We start from the raw sequence: 23,822 nt of genomic DNA on the forward strand, positions 1-23,822 counted from the left end.
ATTTTAGGGAAATGTTAAAGAGGCGCCAGAAACAGAGGACTGTGGACAGTTATTTTGTGAGACACGGGTCCAGTGACTCTCAAGCTGGTCCTAGTGGCATTAAAAGACAGAGAAGGGAAGTAACCCCAGAGAGAGCTTTACCTGAAGTCCTCATGGAGGGGGATTCTCCTTCCAAACACTAACCCCAACTCCCTCTCTCCTCCTCCCTATCTTCCAGATGCCATCACCAATCTTCAATAAAGGTAAGTAAAAATGTTATTTTATATGTATTACTATACATAATTACAAACTATAGTATTTGTTGTATGTAAAAACTGTAATTAATCTCTATAAAATGTATTTTTTGTGTGAATATTTTTGGGTTTCTGCAACGGATTAATTGTATTTCCATTATTTCTTATGGGAAAAATTGCTTCGAATTTCAGACTTTTTGAATTTAGAACTAGCTCCTGGAGTGGAGTAAGTTCGATTTTTGAGGTTCCACTGTACCAGGAGGCACTTAAGGTCTAATTTCTTTCAAATTAGGTAATTTTTCACATTGGGGGCAAATGCATGGTGTAACCAGTCATAGAAAAAGTCCCTAGTGACCCATGCCTTACTGTTTGCCCTCCACAGCACACACAAATTAGCCTTGAGGACGTTGTTTTTCCTGAACACTCTGGGAGTTTCAGAGTGATACACCAATAAAGGCTCCACTTTGCAATCACCACTTGCATTAGCACACATCAGAAGAGTAAGCCTGTCTTTCATAGGCTATGTCCTGGGAGTGCCTTTTCCTCCTGAGTAATGTAGATCCTGCTTGGCAATTTCTTCCAAAACAGGCCTGTTTCGTTGCAATTAACCCGTAATCGGTCCAAGCAGAACTACGTTCACATGTGTAGTGCTACAAAAGTAGATCTGCGTTTTTTTTACATATTTTCAAATATGACAAAAAAAAAAAGTAGATCAAAGTTTTTTTACAAATTTTCAAATGTAAAAAAACAAAAAGAAGATCTTCTTTTTTTACATACTTTCAAATGTTGAAAAAACGCATATATACGTTTGGACCATTTACGGTTAAACACTTGTTCAGGTTTAAATTCTTCACTGTTTATGTAATCCTTGAATTCCTTCACATATTTTTCGGCTGCTTTTTGGTCTGAACTGGCAGCCTCACCATGCCTAATCACACTATGTATGCCACTACTATTCTTAAATCTTTCAAACCAACCTTTGCTGGCCTTAAATTCACTCACATTACCACTAGTTGCAGGTATTTTTTCAATTAAATCCTCATGCAACTTCCTAGCCTTTTTGTGTATGATTGCTTGAGAGTTGCTATCTGTTTTTCACTTATCCACACCAATAACAGTCTCTCAACATCATCTAACACTTGTGATCTCTGTTTTGAAAACAAACATGCACCTTTTGCAAGAACAGCTTCCTTGATTGCCATTTTCTTGGCCACTATAGTAGCGATGGTTGATTGGTGTTTGGTATACAGCCTGGCCAGCTCCGACACATGCACTCCACTTTTGTACTTTGCAATTATCTCTTTCTTCATTTCCATAGTAATTAGCACTCTTTTTCTTGCAAGGTTGGCTCTAGAAGCTTTCTTAGGCCCATGGTGACTTATTTTGCAGAAACAAGCGCCAAAAACACTGTGATAATGTGGAATGTACCGAATGTATGCTTAGATGCGAGCACACTCCCTGGCTTGTAAACACTGGCATGCACGGGGCAGTTCAGACTACATGTGGACGCGTCCCGGACGAATCGCTTGTGGCAGATTTTTTAACGTGTGGCGAGGCAAAATTTTTGCATTAAAATGTATCGTATGCAGGATTTAACGTATGTCGATGCCATCGTATGCTGGGGGTCCACTGTATTATATAATTATAATTTTTTTATTTATATTGTACAGTAAACTCTCTCTATAATGGACTAATTATGGACATTGTTTGAACATTCATTAAATCAGAATAATGTTGAAAAATAGCAAAAAATGCACTAGAGTACTCTGCTGTATACTTAATACAGTAATGTACATTGAATTTACAGATATACTGCAATAAGTATTGAAAATAAAGGACTTTAAAGTACTGTCATAAATAAACCTCTTTCAATTTTGTTAATGTTAAATTTAACCCCTTGAGGGTTGGCAGGCCCTCTCAGAGACTTGTTCTCAGGGTCGCCCAAATTTAAAAAAAAAAAATTAATTTTCTTATGGAGGCATGAAGTTGACAGAAAATGCCTCGTGTATGGCATCATCCTCGACTGCCGTCACCCGGTATTATTTATTTTTGTTTTTTAGGTACTGTTTTTTATTATTTTTTAATTTTTTTTTCCAAGTTACTTTTATGGCCTGTGAGACCAATATTAGCACTATTTTATAAGTTTTTTCTTTTTATTTACTGCACAATAACTTCACAAATACTGTTGTCCTTATATTGTTTATAATTGTTGTTTTCACACACAAACAATATAAAATGTTGTTTATTACTATTTTTCTATATTTAATATACACATATACAGTCACAGGGAATGTTTCTAGAAGTTCTGCAGCCTGTGGAAGTCTTTGAAACATGGTGTTATGAACAGTGGTGTTTTACACTCCTCACACATAAAACGAGTGTCTCTGCATTGTTGTGGGCGTTTTTTTTGTATGTGCACAGACGTAACACCTCTTCTGAGCCTTTTTCTTAAAAGCAGTAGCAGGCAGTTTTACTAGGAAGTGATCACCATGCTTCAGATGAGAAGGTAGTTGTTGATAATTTAGTGCGCGGTTTTCTATTGCAGGTGTTGGTACTTGAATACAGGTCCGCCATCACAAATCCGGCAATCAGTTATTCGGTTCCTTCAGTTATTCAGCACTGATTTTGGATAGCATAATTTCAAATTTCCAGGGTCGCCACACCAACCTGCTGGTACTGTTTGGTGGTGCTACTTGCTGCATAAGTCATTCCAATTTCTTTTTCTCCATTTATTGTTTTAACCTGCTTACTTTTAGCCCTAGCCATTGTTCCAATGAATAAAAGAAATGCTTCTCATTATGTAAAGCACCTACACAGTACATTATCCATTAAAGATAAGGTGGCTTTGAAGCCACTGACAGTTGCCATGAGCTCAGTCTCATGAAGCAGGAGAATATGCTTTATTATTACGCTAGTATCAACACTTCAGCTTATTTGCCTATCACAATTGATCTAATATGACATAATAAACAATATAAATAACATAAAACATGTTAAATACTCCAGAATAAATAATATTTGGCATAACACCAAGCAGTTCGACGGAGGTATGAAGAGGATATGATATATAAATACCATTCTCCTATCCCTGTCTTGGGGCTTATATTAGAGAAAACAGAGTATAGCACAAGGCTAACTGTGATATACACTCGTACTGCACCATAAACCTGAAACAAAAAAGCTATTTTCTCTATAAATATTATCACACATAGCAGCATATGTGTAGAGAACCTAGGATAACCCAAAAAAGTCAAAGTGGCTTATTTTTAGTACCTGGCTTGGGTTAGCCATATATGATTTTTGGTAAATATTCGATTCCCAGCCAGGGTAGAAACATTAGGCGTGTTTCTTTACACCTGTTGTCTATGTTTACCAATCAGTAAATGGGTACCTGTGTGTTAGTTGACTAGTGTGGGTGTTATCCTGGGACACTGACCTAATTTTCTTGAAATACTCAGCATAACAAGTGCCTTTCTATACAGTAGTATGTCACTGATGTCAGCTAGGCCTGTATACCTTGTACATGTACGTGTAGTAAATAAAGATATTATTATTATTATTATTATTATTATTATTATTATTATTATTATTATTATTATTATTGTTGTTGTTGTTGGGTTATCTTATTGAAACTTGGGCAATGTATGATGGAAAGATACTTCTTAACGTACACCAAAAATGAAAGAAATCAGACCATAAATAGCAGAGTTCACTTCTCAGCCATTAGCGGCCACTTAGCGGTATATTTTTTTCTCATTTTTCAGTCTCATTTGATAGAATGAAAGATATATTACAGAAATAGATATGATTTTGATTGCTTTCATGATGAAAAGTACCTTGAAATTGCGCTCACAGTAGCGAAAATGTTCTATTCTTTAGCGAAGCTCAAGAGTAAACAAATGACGTCACCGTCCAATACCTGTCCGCCTGCCAGTCTAAATTCCAATACGTAGTCAAGAATGGTTGACATTATTTATACAATTATTACAATAATGCAGCAGTCTGCATAACAGTAAATCTTCTATTTTTTTGTGAATAAAAATTCCAAATGGAAAGCAAGAGTAATATAAGAGGGGCCTGTAGCCATGACTAATGAACAGAGAAAATGTTATTTTACTGCCAGGAATGTCTGCATTGTTTATTCTGGACCCTATTTTGAAATTGGCATCTGTTGAAATTTGTGTGAAATCAGCCAAATTGCCAATTTCTGACAACCTTGTTGGGTAGTTGAAATAAGTGAATGGGTGGTTTCTTGTACTCAGTTGACAAACTAGAAGTAAATAAGTTTATTCAGGTATACACAAATACAGTTACATAGATTATCATACATAGCAGCGTATGTATTGAAAACCTAGGATAACCCAAAAAAGTCAGACAAAGTGACTTATTTCCAGTACCTGGCTTGGGCTCGCCATATGTGATTTTTGGTAAATATTTTTTTTTCTCGGTTGTTTGTTGGGCTATCTCATTGAAACTTGGGCAATGTATGATGGAAAGATGCTTCATAACGTACAACAAAAATAAAAAAGACAGACGAAAAATAAGGTAGTTCACTTCTCAGCCATTAGCCGCCTCTTTGCAGTATATTTTCGTATGGTTCTTATGGTTGTATTCTCATTTCTTTAGACTCATTTGATAGAATGGAAGATATATTACAAAAATAGACATGATTTTGATTGTTTTCATGACGAAAAGTACCTTGAAATTGAGCTCAAAGTAGCGGAAATGTTTCGATTTTTGCTGATGTTCAATGAACTTTTTGTAAGTCAAGTTGGTTAATTTTATTAAGTGTATTCTAACCTAACCACTCTGTAATCTGGCAAACTCAGTAATCCGGTACACTACAGGTCCCAATGATGCCGGATTTCTGATGGAGGACCTGTACTATTTGTCTGATGACAGACAAACAGAATTTGCCATATGATGGTTTGTTTCTGGTCCTCATCTTATACATATTATAAGCATTGAGCATGGAAATGTCCAGAAGATGGAAAAAGAGTTTTATGTACCACTTATAACTCTTGCAAACACAATCAGCAAACCCAATCTGCATGTCACATTTGTCCACTGAGCGCATATTGAAGGTGTAATCAATCACAGCTGCAGGTTTTAGAATGGGTTCATTGCTTTCTCCATGCTGCCTGCCAGTGTCTGCCATTTCATTAGGGTGAACTGATGACAACAGTGTGACATCTCGTTTGTCATGCCACCGAAATGCCATGATGTCATTGGCAGCAAATGCCTGCACCTCACCTCTACGAGTGCCAGCATCAAACCTGGGCATATGCTTACGATTTGCACGCACTGTGCCACACACAACTGTCATGTTCACTCACAAAAAAATCACTGAGTGAGGGGCTTGTGTACCAGTTATCAGTATATAATATATACCCCTTACCAAGGTATGGTTCTATCATTGTTCTAACCACATCACCTGAGATGCCCAATAACTTCCTGGTATTTTGCAATGTATAACTTCCAGTGTACACAATAATATCCAATACCAGACCACTGTAACAATCACAAAGCACAAACAACTTTATACCAAAGCGTTTCCTCTTGCTTGGTATGTACTGCTTGAAAGAGGGTCTTTGAACAGAATCAGACTCATCAATTACAAGCTTCCTGAAGGGATAAAAATACATATTGAAACACAAATAACCCGCACATAAAAGAGAGAAGCTTATGACGACGTTTTGGTCCGACTTGGACCATTTACAAAGTCATACTAACCAGAAGTGGTCCAAGTCAGACCGAAACATCGTCGTAAGCTTCTCTCTTTTATGTGCGGGTTATTTGTGCATCGTTCCAGTCACGGTACAGTGGACCCCCGCATACCGACCTTAGTCCGTGCAAGAGGGTTGATTGTTATGCGAAATGTTCAGTATGCGAATGAATTTTCCCCATAAGAAATAATGGAAATCAAATTAATCCGTGCAAGACACCCAAAAGTATGAAAAAAAAATTTTACCACATGAAATATACATTTTCCTACACACAAAGTTCCTACACACAAAGAGAAGGATACATGCACAATAGTAGAGTAGTACATGCACAATATATATTGTGCATGTACTACTCTACTAAATGAAGAATAAATGACACAATTATTGAAGATGCAGCAATGACTGATGAGACACTGTGTCCTGGGAGTGCCTTTTCCTCCTGAGTACTGTAGGTCCTGTTTGGCATTTTCTTCCAGAACAGGCCTTATCACACTGTGTATGCCACTACGATTCTTAAATCTCTCAAACCAACCTTTGCTGGCTTTAAATTCACCAATATGAGCACTAGTTCCAGGCATTTTTCCCTGTTCACCTGGGTGTTAGTCGACTGGTGTGGGTTGCATCCTGGGAGACAAGATTAAGGACCCCAATGGAAATAAGTTAGACAGTCTTCGATGACACTGACTTTTTTGGGTTATCCTGGGTGGCAAATCCTCTGGGATTAATTGTTTCTTGGTATTCTCAATAAGCCACACCAACAACGGTGCTACAGCAGCAGCAGCAGCTGACGGTGGTACAGCAGCAACAGACGATGCTACAGCAGCAACAGACGATGCTACAGCAGCAACAGACGATGCTACAGCAGCAGCAGATGATGCTACAGCAGCAACAGACTATGCTACAGCAGCAGCAGACGATGCTACAGCAGCAGCAGACGATGCTACAGCAGCAGCAGCAGCAGCTGACGGTGGTACAACAGCAGCAGCAGCTGACAGTGCAGCAGCAGCTGACAGTGCAGCAGCAGCTGACAGTGCAGCAGCAGCTGACAGTGCAGCAGCAGCTGACAGTGCAGCAGCAGCTGACAGTGCAGCAGCAGCTGACAGTGCAGCAGCAGCTGACAGTGGAGCAGCAGCAGACGATGCTACAGCAGCAACAGACGATGCTACAGCAGCAGCAGACGATGCTACAGCAGCAGCAGACGATGCTACAGCAGCAGCAGACGATGCTACAGCAGCAGCAGACGATGCTACAGCAGCAGCAGACGATGCTACAGCAGCAGCAGACGATGCTACAGCAGCAGCAGACAATGCTACAGCAGCAGCAGCAACTGACGGTGGTACAACAGCAGCAGCAGCTGACAGTGCAGCAGCAGCTGACAGTGCAGCAGCAGCTGACGGTGGTACAGCAGCAGCAGCAGCTGTACCACCAATAGTAGCGATGGTTGATTGGGGTTTATTATACAACCTGGCCAGCTCGGAGACACGCACTCCACTTTCATACTTATCAATGATCTTTTTCTTCATCTCTATAGTAATTCTCACCCTTATTGCTGTAGGGTTGGCACTAGAAGCTTTCTTGGGGCCCATGGTCACTTATTTTCCAGAAAAAATCACCAAAAACACGGTAATAATACGAAATGTTCCGATTGTATGCTTGGATGTTACCGCGGAGGCTGGCTTGTAAACATTGCCGGCGGAACAGTGAGCGTGGCTCAGGCCGCACATTGGACGCATCTCGGACGAAGGGCGGTGAGCGGGTTTTTGGGCGGTATGCGAGGCAAAATTTTTGCGAAAAAAGCGAGCGGTATGCGGATTGTACGGTATGCGATGCGTCTGGTATGCGGGGGTCCACTGTATTGTGCCTTTTTTTTTGTTATGCATATTGAATTTCTCTTTCAGCTACACAAACACATTCCTAATCTTATATAACCTGTCATTTCTGTCAGGCCTGATTTTGTCTGAGAAGTGAAGCATACGCAACAGTAACACAAATCGATTCACTCCCATTTTATCACTGAAACCTGGGGTTGCAATCAGGCAGTCTGTTGACCAGTATGATTTCACTCTGTGCTTATACACATGTGGCAAAGAAAAGATACATCTCAGCCACAGTTGTCTCCTTCCACTGGTGTAGATGTGATTTTGGTGAAAGTAATGTGTTTGCCATGGTGTACTCGTAGTATCTGTTGCTTTCCCTGACAATAATTTCCATCGGGTTCGTCAAAGAATAACTCGAAACATTCCAGTTCAGTGGCATTGTTCCCCAGTTTACAACATGGCCATAATCCACTTTGGCTTTCATCAAACTGGTGGGGATTTGGAACAAAATTGACATTTTCCTGCCAATCCCAGGTGCGGTCTGGTGGTGGGTACTGGACATTGACAGGTGGTTGTGGTTGTGGAGGTTGTGGTTGTAGAGGCTGGTGTGGTGGGTGGGTGGGGGATGGTGGCCTTTGTTGTAGACCGGCTAGGGCAGCAGCGCGGGTGGCAGCAGCATGGGTGGCAGCGGCATGGGTGGCAGCGGCGTGGGTGGCAGCATGGCCCACTGCTGGTGCCTCATGGCCGGCACCACCACTACCACCACCATACACATTTTCCATCCCAATTGCAACACTATGATCATCATTTTCGCTCTCTGTTCCTGTTCTACAGCCATGGGATGTACTCCGAAATGTACTCCTTCCCCTTGGAATAGCATATGGCACACTACGAGAGCGCATATATCGTCGTATATACTGACGCTTCACTGGAGAATATTCCACTTCACTATAACTACAGGAACTGGTTCATATTCACCATCACTATCATCATCAATGCTCACATCTGAGTCCAGGATTTGGGAAAATAGGAGTTTCCTCTTCGATTCTGGTACAACTGAACGTGAACAAGATGGCCCAGCAGCAGAGGTGGAAGGTTGAGGGTCATCTGGGTTTTCTTCACTATTACCGATATTATGGTCATTAGTTTCGATCACAGCCTCGCCAAAACCTTGAAACTCATCTTCACTTGCACTTCCATCTGTATTAAAACTGTCACTGGGGAACAAAAGTGTCCCAATTGGCTGTGGAGTGAGGTACTTCTTACTGCGAGGCATGGTGAACAAGGTCTACTAAAATGGCGTTCCCACAGTGCGCCACTGGGTCTCAGATTTTTTTCTACTGTGCACACCGACCACACACACCCATTCTCTCACACCTAGGCCTTCCAGCCTTTTCATGCGAGATTTGAAGGCGATAGAATTTACGAGTACTAGTACGTCAAAAACACTGGTGCGTAAGCCGTACAATATGGCTGAAACCCTGAAAGGGTTAAGTTTCCAGCAGCCCATGGTGGGTCACAGGTGTATTGTTGAATTATTATTACATGACCTCTGTTGGTCTGGTAAAATTGATGTATGATAAATGGTTTTGAAAACCGACAAGTTGAAGATTGAGACACTTATGCAACATACGGGAATCGATATACGTACAGTGGACCCTCGCCTAACGATATTAATCTGTTCCTGAGAGCTCAACGTTAGGCGAAATCATCATTAGCCGAATTAATTTTCCCCATAAGAAATAATGGAAATCAAATTAATCCGTTCCTGACACCCCAAAGTATAAAAAAAAAAAATTACCACATGAAATATTAATTTTAATACACACAAACTGAAGAAGACATGTACAATTACACGACACTTACCTTTATTGAAGATCTGGTGATGATTGATGGGATGGGAGGAGGGGAGAGTGTGGATGGTGATAATGTTTAGAAGGGGAATCCCCTTCCATTAGGACTTGAGGTGTCAAGTCCTTCTCCGGGGTTACTTCCCTTCTTCTTTTAATGCCACTAGGACCAGCTTGAGAGTCACTGGACCTCTGTCGCACAACATATCTGTCCATAGAGGCCTGTACCTCTCATTCCTTTATGACATTCCTAAAGTGTTTCACAACATTGTCAGTGTAATAGTCACCAACACGGCTTGCAATAGCTGGCCAGCTCGGAGACACACACTCCACTTTCATACTTAGCAATGATCTCTTTCTTCATATCCATAGTCATTCTCACCCTTTTTGCTGTAGGGTTGGCACTAGAAGCTTTATTGGGGCCCATGGTGACTTATCTTGCAGGTGCAATCACTAAAAATGCTGTGATAATATGAAATGTTCCGATTGTATGTTTGGATGCGACTGCGGTGACTGGCTTGTAAACACTGGCACCCACGGGACAAGTGAGGCGCTCTCAGGCCACACGTGGACACGTCTCGAACAGAACGAATCGCGTTGGGCGAGTTTTTTAGCGCTAGCCGAGGCAAAATTTTTGCGTTAAAATGTATCGCTAGGCGGATTTAATGTTAGGCGAGGGTCCACTGTATTGGCAAAGGCTATTTTCCAACAATGCCAGAAAATTGGTGTTATACCTCTACCTTTTTTATTGAAGCTATTTGCCTGACATTGCTGGAGTATTGTGTATGATATATAGCAATGAATGTATATGATATACAGCAGTGTATGTATTATGTGTGCTATTCAGAATATGTTTGTATGAATCTGAGAAAGCAGGATGACTACTACTACTTATTGTTTCAGGCTGGTAATGGTATCATTTATCCAGCATGTCACTGGCTTGTTCACCCACGTGTCACCTCACACATCACCACGAGGTTGCTGGGTATGATCCCTATTGTGATAGAACAGACAGGAAGAGGAGAACGTGCCTATGATATTTTCTCTCGTCTCTTGAAGGAGAGAATCATTTGCATCATGGGCCCGGTAAGATAATGTTATCTGTTGCAGTATTTTAGGTGTGACCTCAAACTTCTCTTGTCATTTTGTTTAAGGGGTAAGGAGTGTCTTGATGCTAGTGAAAGATCCTTCATCCTTGGAATTACCCTCCCCTTCTTTCAAACAAATCAGTTTACATACTGCACAGGTGCTATGTGATTTCTAAGGGTTTAGAACTTTCCTGTGGTTATTATAATAATAATAATAATCACAATTAGTCTTGTCATTAATAAATAATTATATTTACAGTGGGTGTCCTTAATAAGTGAGTATACCTTCTTTTTCCGTATTTGTTTATTGTTTTCTGTCTTATAGTTTGCAGATGATCCTTTGAGAATGCCTTTATGCTCTGACTTTAATCTTAAAATGTTTATGTTCATAAAAAGCATTATGTGATGGATAAGAACATAAGAAAGAAGGAACATTGCAGCAGACCTACTGACCCATGCAGAGCAGGTCCATGTCCCCCCCCCCCCCCCCGATTAGCCCAATGACCCACCCAGTCTGGTCACTTCCACTTAAGGAAAGAGCACGGCACCAGACCCAGCAGCACAAGCTAGTCAGGTCCAACTCACACCCACCCACACCCACTCATGTATTTATCTAATCTATTTTTAAAACTACACAATGTTTTAGCCTCTATAACTGTACTCGGGAGTTTGTTCCACTCATCCACAACTCTATTACCAAACCAGTGCTTTCCTATATCCTTCCTGAATCTGAATTTTTCCAACTTGAAACCATTGCTGCGAGTCCTGTCTTGGATGGAAATTTTCAGCACGCTATTTACATCCCCTTTATTTATTCCTGTTTTCCATTTATACACCCCGATCATATCCCCCCTAATTCTACGCCTTTCGAGAGAGAGCAGATTCAGGGCCCTCAGTCCATCCTCATAGGGAAGATTTCTGATACATGGGATCATCTTTGTCATCCTCCTCTGTATGTTTTCCAGAGCATTTATATCCATTCTGTAATACGGTGACCAGAACTGAGCAGCATAGTCTAAATGAGGTCTAACCGAGATATATAGAGTTGAAAAACAACCTGAGGACTTCTATTATTTATACTTCTAGATATGAAGCCAAGAATTCTGTTAGCTTTATTGGGAACAGGTACATAACACGTGTCATAACTTCATAATGAACATCCAATTTAGTGTATGAAACACTGGAATACCTTCCAAGACCCTGACTATACTGCCCCCACACCCATTTCTAATATATTTTGAGGTTAATACAGGTTGGCCATCAATAATCTGGCAATCAGTAATCTGGCACTAATTTTGGCAATCAGTAATCTGGCACTAATTTTGGCTAGCATAATTTCAGATTTCCGGGGTTGTCACACCAACCAGCTGCTCTGTTTGGTGGTGCTACTTGCAATTTCTTTCTTTTTCCATTTATTGTTATAACCTGCTCATTTTTAGCCCTAGCCATGGTTCCAATGAATAAAAGAAATGCTTCTCATTGTGTAAAGCACATACGCCATGCATTGTCCATAAAAGATAAGGTGGCTTTGAAGCCACTGTTGGCCGCCATGAGCACAGCTCACTCAGGTAAGCTGTGACCGGTAAATTTGGGCCTACATATCAGAGAATAGGTCTGTGTGGTAAGTGTGCACTGCAGCATGCAGAGCATACTTACATTATGCACTACAGCATACAATGCACACTTACATTATGTACTGCAGCAAGCAGTGCATAATGAGAAAAAAAAACTGTGACCGTGATTTTGGTGTAAAACAGTGAATTTGCAGTGTATTTTCATATGGTTTTTATGGATGTATTCTTGTTTTTCTGGTGTCATTTGATAGAATGGAAGACACAGTTGTACTTTGGTATACATTGGAATAAATCCAACTTGGTATATATCCTGTTTAGACACGAAAATTTTTGGCTGGTATTTGACTTTTGTTTGGAATACGACTCGCATGCTAGAACTTGTATGGGTCAAAATGATAAAGATACCACCAATGATTTTGTTACAGAGTTTGGGGAATTTGTGGAGGCCGATGGTTTTGTTCCCCAACAAGTTTTTAATTGTGATGGAACAGGCCTGTTTTGGAAGAAAACACCTAACAGGACCTATATTACACAAGAGGAGAAGGCATTACCAGAACACAAGCCAATGAAGAATAGGTTAACTCTTATTCTGTGCCAGTGCAAGTGGGGATTGCAAACTGAAGCCTCTGCTGATCTACCACTCTGAAAACCTGAGGGTCTTTAAAAAACAATGTGCAGAAAACTCGGTTACCTGTGATGTGGAGGTCAAACAGCAAGGCTTGGGTACCAGAGAATATTTCAGCGAATGGTTTAATGTTGTGTTTGGGCCAAGTGTAAAAAGTTATTTAGAGGAGAAAAACCTACCTCTGAAGGCCCTCCTCATAATGGACAATGCTCCAGCTCACCCTCCAAGCTTGCAGGACTATGTGCTGCTGGAGTTTGACTTCACTGTAAAGTGTCTCTCCCCTAACACAACTCTCATTCAGCCCATGGATCAACAGGTCATCAGTAATTTCGAGAAACTCTACACTAAAGCACTATTCCAAAGGTGCTTTGAAGTGACCTCTGACACAGAGTTAACCCTGAGAGAGTTTTGGAAAGATCACTTTACTATCGACCATTGCATAACTCTCATTGACAGAGCCTGGCTGGAAGTTTCATACAGAACAATGAACTCTGCTTGGAGGAATCTGTGGCCAGAAGCAGCGGCTGAAAGGGACTTTGAGGCTGTGTCTATAGTGGAGGATATTGTGTCTCTGGGCAGGTCCATGGGTTTGGATGTGAGTGATGGTGATGTGGAGGAGTTAGTGGAGGGGCACAGAGAAGAGCTGACCACCGAGAAGCTGCAGGAACTTGAGAAGAAGGAGGAGCACAAGACTAAGATGGAGGCACTCTCTTCAGGCTCAGAAGAGGAGTCAGAGGAAGCCCCTACTTCATTAATCAAGGAAATCTTTGCCAAACGGATGGACTTCAAAAACTTTGCAAAGAAGTACCACCCCAACAAAGCCCAAGCAAGCCATAATAGCATTGTCTGGAATGACCAAACAATGTCACATTTCCGAAACATTCTGAGGAGAAGGCAGAAGTAGTGTTCTTTTTAGTAAAAGTCAAACCTGGTGACCTTCAACCAGGTCCAGATAGGAAAAAGAGACAGAAAAGAGAAGTGGACTCTCCTTCCAAACAGTAACATTTCCTCCTTCTTCCTTCTCAGCACTATCCTACTAGGCACTCAACTCTTTTCAGCAAAGTAAAGTGAGGTTAAATTTGCATTAATTTCATCTAAATCTTTTGTATTTATATTTATGTATGTATTTTAGAAGATTGTGGTTATAAGAGGGTGGGGGCAGGAGGAAAGAGGAGTGATTGGTGGAATGATGAAGTAAAGGGTGTGATAAAAGAGAAAAAGGTAGCTTATGAGAGGTTTTTACAAAGCAGAAGTGTTATAAGAAGAGCAGAGTATATGGAGAGTAAAAGAATGGTAAAGAGAGTGGTGAGAGAGTGCAAGAGGAGAGCAGATGATAGAGTGGGAGAGGCACTGTCAAGAAATTTTAATGAAAATTAGAAAAAATTTTGGAGTGAGTTAAACAAGCTAAGAAAGCCTAGGGAAAGTATGGATTTGTCAGTTAAAAACAGAGTAGGGGAGTTAGTAGATGGGGAGATGGAGGTATTAGGTAGATGGAGAGAATATTTTGAGGAACTTTTAAATGTTAAGGAAGAAAGAGAGGCAGTAATTTCATGCACTGATCAGGGAGGTATACCATCTTTTAGGAGTGAAGAAGAGCAGAATGTAAGTGTGGGGGAGGTATGTGAGGCATTATGTAGAATGAAAGGGGGTAAAGCAGCTGGAACTGATGGGATCATGACAGAAATGTTAAAAGCAAGGGGGGATATAGTGTTGGAGTGGTTGGTACTTTTGTTTAATAAATGAATGAAAGAGGGGAAGGTACCTAGGGATTGGCAGAGAGCATGTATAGTCCCTTTATATAAAGGGAAAGGGGACAGAAGAGACTGTAAAAATTATAGAGGAATAAGTTTACTGAGTACACCAGGAAAAGTGTACGGTAGGGTTATAATTGAAAGAATTAGAGGTAAGACAGAATGTAGGATTGCGGATGAGCAAGGAGGTTTCAGAGTGGGTAGGGGATGTGTAGATCAAGTGTTTACATTGAAGCATATATGTGAAAAGTATTTAGATAAAGGTAGGGAAGTTTTTATTGCATTTATGGATTTAGAGCAATGTGGCAGATGTTGCAAGTATATGGAATAGGTGGTAAGTTATTAAATGCTGTAAAGAGTTTTTATGAGGATAGTGAGGCTCAGGTTAGGGTGTGTAGAAGAGAGGGAGACTACTTCCCGGTAAAAGTAGGTCTTAGACAGGGATGTGTAATGTCACTATGGTTGTTTAATATATTTATAGATGGGGTTGTAAAGGAAGTAAATGCTAGGGTGTTCGGAAGAGGGGTGGGATTAAATTTTGGGGAATCAAATTCAAAATGGGAATTGACACAGTTACTTTTTGCTGATGATACTGTGCTTATGGGAGATTCTAAAGAAAAATTGCAAAGGTTAGTGGATGAGTTTGGGAATGTGTGTAAAGGTAGAAAGTTGAAAGTGAACATAGAAAAGAGTAAGGTGATGAGGGTATCAAATGATTTAGATAAAGAAAAATTGGATATCAAATTGGGGAGGAGGAGTATGGAAGAAGTGAATGTTTTCAGATACTTGGGAGTTGACGTGTCGGCGGATGGATTTATGAAGGATGAGGTTAATCATAGAATTGATGAGGGAAAAAAGGTGAGTGGTGCGTTGAGGTATATGTGGAGTCAAAAAACGTTATCTATGGAGGCAAAGAAGGGAATGTATGAAAGTATAGTAGTACCAACACTCTTATATGGGTGTGAAGCTTGGGTGGTAAATGCAGCAGCGAGGAGATGGTTGGAGGCAGTGGAGATGTCCTGTTTAAAGGCAATGTGTGATGTAAATATTATGCAGAAAATTCGGAGTGTGGAAATTAGGAAAAGGTGTGGAGTTAATAAAAGTATTAGTCAGGGGGCAGAAGAGGGGTTGTTGAGTTGGTTTGGTCATTTAGAGAGAATGGATCAAAGTAGAATGACATGGAAAGCATATAAATCTATAGGGGAAGGAAGGCGGGGTAGGGGTCATCCTCAAAAGGGTTGGAGAGAGGGGGTAAAGGAGGTTTTGTGGGCAAGGGGCTTGGACTTCCAGCAAGCGTGCGTGAGTGTGTTAGATAGGAGTGAATGGAGACGAATGGTACTTGGGACCTGATGATCTGTTGGAGTGTGAGCAGGGTAATATTTAGTGAAGGGATTCAGGGAAACCGGTTATTTTCATATAGTCGGACTTGAGTCCTGGAAATGGGAAGTACAATGCCTGCACTTTAAACGATGGGTTTGGGATATTGGCAGTTTGGAGGGATATGTTGTGTATCTTTATACGTATATGCTTCTAAACTGTTGTATTCTGAGCACCTCTGCAAAAGCAGTGATAATGTGTGAGTGTGGTGAAAGTGTTGAATGATGATGAAAGTATTTTCTTTTTGGGGATTTTCTTTCTTTTTTGGGTCACCCTGCCTCGGTGGGAGACGGCCGACTTGTTGAAAAAAAAAAAAAAAAAAATTCAGGGAAACCAGTTATTTTCATATAGTCGGACTTGAGTCCTGGAAATGGGAAGTACAATGCCTGCACTTTAAAGGAGTGGTTTGGGATATGTTGTGTATCTTTATATGTGTATGCTTCTAAACTGTTGTATTCTGAGCACCTCTGCAAAAACAGTGATAATGTGTGAGTGTGGTGAAAGTGTTGAATGATGATGAAAGTATTTTCTTTTTGGGGATTTTCTTTCTTTTTTGGGTCACCCTGCCTCGGTGGGAGACGGCCGACTTGTTGAAAAAAAAAAAAAAAATTAGGATTAAGTAGTATTTAAATTACATATTTTAGTATTAAGCAATTTAAATTATTTTATACAACCCCATCAATGTATAATATACCAATAGCAATAGGATTTTTTTTCATGGGAATGGATTAATCGTTTTCCCTATATTTCTTATGTGAAAATTTGTTTGGTATACGTCCTGTTTGGTGTAAGTCCAAGGTCCTGGAATGGATTAAGGATGTATACCAAGGTACCACTGTATATTACAGAAATAGATATGATTTTGATTGGTTTTAGGATGGAAAGTAGCGGAAATGTTAGATTTTTGCCGATGCGTATGAGTAAACAAATGATGTCACTGTCCAATGCATGTCCAACTGGCCGGTCTAATATGCAGTTATGAATGGGCTGACATTTTTTATACAATTATTACGATAATGCAGTAGTCTACACAACAGTAAATCTTCTATTTTTGTGTGAATAAAAATTTAAATGGAAAGCAAGAATAATATAAAAGGGGCCTGGAGTCATGACTAATGAACAGAGAAAATGTTATTTTAGTGCCAGGAATCTCTGCATTGTTTATTCGGGACCCTGTTTTGAAATTGGCATCTACTGAAATTTGTGTGAAATTGTCCAAATTACCAATTTCTGACCACTTTATTGGGTAGTTGAAATAGGTAAATTGGCGATTTCTTGTACTCGATCAACAGACTAGAAGGAATACTAGTGAAATAGCTATGAATTTGGTAGACTGGCACAATGGAATGGGCCAAAAACAGGGAATAAAGTGGGTGAAATTGCTGATGCGTAAATACCACTGTTAGGTTAAGTGTATTTTAACCTAACCGAACCACTCTGTAATCCGGCACCCTACAGGTCCTGATGGGGCTGGATTAGTGATGATCAACCTGTATTATATTTGTCAATGTGTTGTTTATTTTACTGATACTAGATCTATGCCTCGATTAGTACAAATGATGAATCCTACTAAACAATCGTGTTAATCTGATTCTTACTATTCAAAGCCTTCTTAACACACAAAGTATGGTAATTGGTCCCACTCAATTGAAAATACAGTGTGCAATGAAAATTTTTAATATCTTACCCAAGGATAATAAAAATGTATTTCTTATTCACGTTTATTATAAACTAAGCAACATAAGCATTATTACGTTTTATTGTTAATCAAAATTAAGACGGTCTTCCAAGTAAGTCACAAACATTTGTGGAGTCCAGTTCATGGACACCAAACCACCGTACAATGTCTGTTATTTCTTCAACAACAGCTTAAACTTAAGAGGGAAATTACTTGAAATTATTTGTGCAATGAGGCAAAATGTGTTTTCACACTTCATGCATATTACTTGTAGTTAACTCTTCCCAAGTATGGGAAATATTTTTATATTTGTTGGTCTGTGTATCCACCATCTTCCACTATTTTCTTAAAAAAAATTGGGATATTTAGCAGCAGCTTCTTTATCTGGACTGGCAGACTCACCAGTTAGTTTTACAATATGCAATTGAATTTGATTTTTAAAATGGTCAAACCAACCATTTCTTGCAGTAAAAGTTTCTTCAGTTTCTGCCTGACCGCTGTTAGAAAACATCTTACATATCTCCCTAACACACCCATCGTCAGCTATGTCAGAATCACACATGCTATTTTCAGTATCATGAACACATCCAAAACAAAAAAGACTTACTCTCATTATCTGTAATTCTTCCTATTTTACATTTACAGTCACCCAAATGACTGGAAACATAAAATTCCTGATAGTTATTGGCCAGTTAATCTTAAGTTAGTCCTAAGTTTGTCTGAAATACTCTGCCAATATAGGAGCTCTTATAGTAAAAGTCTATCATGCTGAGATGAAACCATTCCCATTACTAAATTTACTAATGGTAATACAGGAGGGCCCCACTTATACGGCAGGTTAGGTTCCAGGCTACCGCCGTAAAGCGGAAACCGCCGTAAAGTGGAACACCCTTTTTTTCCACTTATAAATGCATACAAACACTAGATAACAAGTTTACACTAACATATATTAAGTTAGCAATAGAACCAGGCATCAAAAAACAATAAAAAAGTACAATACACACATAGTGCACTCATTACTTACCTTAAAATATTTATAGTCTTAATCTAGGGTGAGACAAGTAGTATTTATTGTAAGAAATCAAGTGTGGTATGTATGGTAATAGCCAGGCTACCTTACCAGGCCACCCCACCCACACATACTATTCTATGATATTTAAGCATCCCAGAGCGATAAAATGTATATACAGTTCACTCATTACTTACCTTAAAATATTTGTAGTCTTAATGTAGGGTCAGGAGTAAGTAAATGAGATAAAACGAATAAATGAGAGAGAGAAAGAATGAGTACATGAGAGGGGACAGGCGCAGAGTTATGTAAACAAACCAGGCGAACGTAAGTTTTGTAAACAAACGAAGTGTACACGTCTGGTTTGTGTACAAGTTACATTGTGTACAGGTTGTCTCTACATTGATACTGTAGAATTAATAAAGAAGAACACTCCCATTCTCATGTAACATCATTTTGAGAAGAAATGAAGCTCTGAGTGAAGGCAATGGAAATAAGTCACACTGACTTTTTTGGGTTATCCTAGGTTCTCTACACGTATGTTGTTATGTATGATAATCTATGTAACTGTATTTGTGTATACCTGAATAAACTTACTTACATACATACGAAAGGAATAATTTTCTACAGTTACCCCCAGTAATACATTTTCTCTTATGTTAGATTAGAGAAAATGTTATTCTTGCCGTCACTTGTACAAGTTATGTGGCTCCCACATCTTATATTTCTGTTTATTTATTCTATTGTGGGGTGTATTTATCATCTTTTTATGTTATGTATCGTGTTTATTATATAATTTTGAAAAAAAATATCATGGATGGATTAATGAAAATGTGTATATTAACGTAATATACGACATTTAATGAGACTCGGTGAGTATTGTTATTATTATTATTATTTCTAATATGGCGTCACTTGTGCAAGTCGTCTGCTACCACATCTCACATTTATGTTTATTTATTCTACTGTGGGGTGTATTTATCTTATTTATATGTTATGCATCGTGTTTATTATATAATTTTGAAAAAAATATCATGGATGGATTAATGAAAATGTGTATATTACCGTAATATACGACATTTAATGAGACTCGGTGAGTATTGTTATTATTATCATTTCTAATATGGCGTCACTTGTGCAAGTCGTCTGCTACCACATCTCACATTTATGTTTATTTATTCTACTGTGGGGTGTATTTATCTTATTTATATGTTATGCATCGTGTTTATTATATAATTTTGAAAAAAATATCATGGATGGATTAATGAAAATGTGTATATTACCGTAATATACGACATTTAATGAGACTCGGTGAGTATTGTTATTATTATTTCTAATATGGCATCACTTGTGCAAGTCGTCTGCTACCACATCTCACATTTATGTTTATTTATTCTACTGTGGGGTGTATTTATCTTATTTATATGTTATGCATCGTGTTTATTATATAATTTTGAAAAAAATATCATGGATGGATTAATGAAAATGTGTATATTAACGTAATATACGACATTTAAATGACTCGATGATTATTATTATCATTACTAATATGACGTCTGGAGACATAAGACACTTACAAATTTTAATGTGTACATGCATGCCAGCACAGTATGTAAGTTTATTTAGGTACAGGTATACATAAGTATAATTATCAGAGTATATATAAAATATGAAATAACTTTTAAAAACATTTGAAATTTTGGAGTTTCCAGACAAAATGGAGAGACTTAGTGCTTACTGAGCTCATGGAGAATGTAAACAAACAGGGTGGGGCACGGTGACCGTATTAGAAAGTCAGGTGGGGGGAGCCGTATAGCGAGTTTTGGTCATAATTTGAAATGTCGGTATTAGCAGAACGCCGTAAAGTGAAACGCCGTAAAGCGGGGCCTTCCTGTACTTGGAGTATACCTGGAGAGAGTTTTGGGGGTCAACGCACCCATGGCCCAGTCTGTGACCAGGGCTCATGGTGGATCAGGGCCTGTTCAACCAGGCTGTTACTATTGGCTGCACGTAACCTGACGTATGAACCACAACCCAGCTGGTAAGGTTATTGTCCAGCGCCTTCTTGAAGACAGCCAGGGGTCTATTGTTAATCCCTCTTATGTATGCTGGGAGGCAGTTGAACAGTCTTGGGCTCCTGACACTTATTGTGTTGTCTCTTATTGTGTTAGTGGGACCTCTGCTTTTCACTGGGGATGTTACATCATCTGCCAAGTCTTTTGCTTTCATAGGGAGTGATTTTCGTGTGCAGGTTTGGTACTACTCACTCTAGGATTTTCCTTGTCTACGTACGATGGAGTGCAGGTTGAGGAACTTCAAGCATTCCCAGTAACTGAGGTGTTTTATGGCAATTGTGTGTGCCGTGAAGGTTCTCTGTGTATAGTTTCTAGGTCAGTAATTTCACCTGCCTTGAAAGGTGCTGTTAGTGTGCAGCAATATTCTAGTCTAGATAGAACAAGCGACCTGAAGATTGTCATCATGGGCTTGGCATCCCTAGTTTTGAAGGTTCTCATTTTCCATCCTGTCATTTTTCTAGCAGACGCGAAGACACAATGTTGTGGTCTTTGAAAGTGAGAGCCTCTGATATTATCACTCCCAGGTCTTACATTAGTTTTTTGCTGTATTGTTTTTTGGAATTTGTTTTATACTCCGATGTAGTTTTGATTTCCTCACATTTTCATATCAGAGTAACTGAAATTTCTTATCATTGAACTTCATATTGTTTTCTGCAGCCCATTTAAAGATTTGGTTGGTGTCTGCCTGGAGTCTTGCAGTGTCTGCAATGGAGGACACTGTCATGCAAATTTGGGTGTCATCTGCAAAGGAAGACACGGCACTGTGGCTTACATCCCTGTCTATGCCAGATATGTGGATGAGGAACAGGATGGGAGCGAGTACTATGCTCTGTGGAGCAGAGCTTTTCACAGTAGCCGCCTCAGACTCTGTTTACTATTACTATTTGTGTTCTGTTTGGTAGGAAATTATAGATTCAGCTACCAACTTTTCCTGTTATTCCTTTATCACGCATTTTGTGCATTATTATACCATGGTCACACTTCTCAGAGGCTTTTGCAAAGTCTGTGTATACTACATCTGCATTTTGTCTGTCTTCTAGAGCATCCAGGACCTTGTCATAGTAGTCCAGTAGTTGGGACAGGCAGGAGCGACCTGTTCTAAACTCATGTTGTCCTGGGTTGTATAACTGATGGGTATCTAGATGAGTGGTGATCTTACTTCTTAGAACCCTTCAAAGATTTTTATGATATGGGATGTTAGGGTTATCGGTCTGTAGTTCTTTGCTATTGCTTTACTGCCTCCTTTGTGGAGTGGGGCTATGTCTCTTGTTTCTATCAGCTGTGGGACTACCCTTGTGTCCATGCTCCCACTCCACAGGATGTTAAAAGTGCATGATAGGCACTTCTTGCAGTTCTTGATAAACACAGAGCTCCATGTATCTGGCATCAGAATAATATCAGATAGGTTTGAGTCTACTAAATTCTGTGTTTCGCTCATAAAAAAAATTCATTTAGGTCTTCGACTCTCAGTCTGGTTAGCGGCTCACTAAAAACCGAGTCATGTTGGGACTTGAGTAGCTCACTCATTTCCTTGCCGTCATCTGTGTAGGACCCATGTTATATGTTTTGAACTACTTCAGTATTATCAATCTTGTTAATGATAAACTTTTTAATTACCTAACTTTTATATCAATACAGTAGGGCCCCGCTTTATGGCGTTTCGCTTTACGGCTTTCTGCTAATATGATCATTTCAAATTATGACCAAAACTCGCTGTACGGCTCCCCCACCTGACTTTCTAATACGGTCACCGCGCCCCACCCGGTTTGTTTACATTCTCTGTGAGATCCGTAAGTACTAAGTCTCTCCATTATGTCAGGAAACTCCAAAATTTTAAGTGTTTTTAAAAGTTATTTCATATTTTATATATACTCTGATAATTATACTTATGTATACCTGTACTTAAATAAACTTACATACTGTGCTGGCATGCACGTACACATTAAAATTGGTAAGTGTCTTATGTCTCCAGACATCATATTAGTAATGATAATAATCACCGAGTCTCATTTAAATGTCGTATATTACATTAATATACACATTTTCATTAATCCATCGATGATATTTTTTCAAAATTATATAATAAACACGATGCATAACATATAAATATGATAAATACACCCCACAGTAGAACAAATAAACATAAATATGAGATGTGGTAGCAGACGACTTGCACAAGTGATGCCATATTAGAAATAATAATAATAATACTCACCGAGTCTCATTAAATGTCGTATATTACCTTAATATGCATGTACACATTTTCATTAATCCATCCATGATATTTTTTTCAAATTTATATAATAAACATAATACATAATATATAAAGATGATAAATACACCCCACAATAGAATAAATAAACATAAATATGAAATGTGGTAGCCAGATAACTTGTACAAGTGATGCCAAGAATAACATTTTCTCAAATCTAACATAAGAGAAAATGTGTTACTAGGGGTAACTGTAGAAAATTATTCCTTTTGTATGTATGTAAGTAAGTTTATTCAGGTATACACAAATACAGTTACATAGATTATCATACATAACAGCATATGTGTAGAGAACCTAGGATAACCCAAAAAAGCCAGACAGTGACTTATTTCCATTGCCTTCACTCAGAGCATCGTTTCTTCTCAAAATGATGTTACATGAGAATGGGGGTGGTGTTCTTTATTTATTCTACCGTATCAATGTAGAGACAACCTGTACACAATGTAACTTGTACACAAACCAGACGTGTACACTTTGTTTGTTTACAAAACTTACCTTCGCCTGGTTTGCTTACATAACTCTGCGCTTGTCCTCTCTCATGCACTCATTCTTTCTCTCTCTCATTTATTTGTTTTATCTCATTTACTTATTCCTGACCCTACATTAAGACTACAAATATTTTAAGGTAAGTAATGAGTGAACTGTATATGCATTTTATCACTCTGGGATGCTTAAATATCATAGAATAGTATGTGTGGGTAGGGTGGTCTGGCTGACTACCATACATACCGCACTTGATATCTTACA

General features: G+C 39.1%; 1 protein-coding gene across 2 annotated transcripts in view; it reads left to right on the forward strand.

Moving 5' to 3' along the window:
* LOC128687535 (ATP-dependent Clp protease proteolytic subunit-like) overlaps positions 1–23,822 on the forward strand; it is a 254,816-nt gene that overhangs the window by 65,449 nt on the left and 165,545 nt on the right. The window contains exon 2 of one of the 2 annotated variants that reach the window (XM_070086865.1): positions 10,530–10,712. The exons of the other annotated variant lie outside the window; for it this stretch is intronic. Within the exon in view, the coding sequence (XP_069942966.1) occupies positions 10,530–10,712 (183 nt within the window). The remainder of the gene's footprint in view (positions 1–10,529; positions 10,713–23,822) is intronic. 2 annotated transcript variants of the gene reach the window in all.

Source organism: Cherax quadricarinatus, chromosome 20 (assembly GCF_038502225.1).
Source record: "Cherax quadricarinatus isolate ZL_2023a chromosome 20, ASM3850222v1, whole genome shotgun sequence".
Lineage (NCBI taxonomy): Eukaryota > Metazoa > Arthropoda > Malacostraca > Decapoda > Parastacidae > Cherax > Cherax quadricarinatus.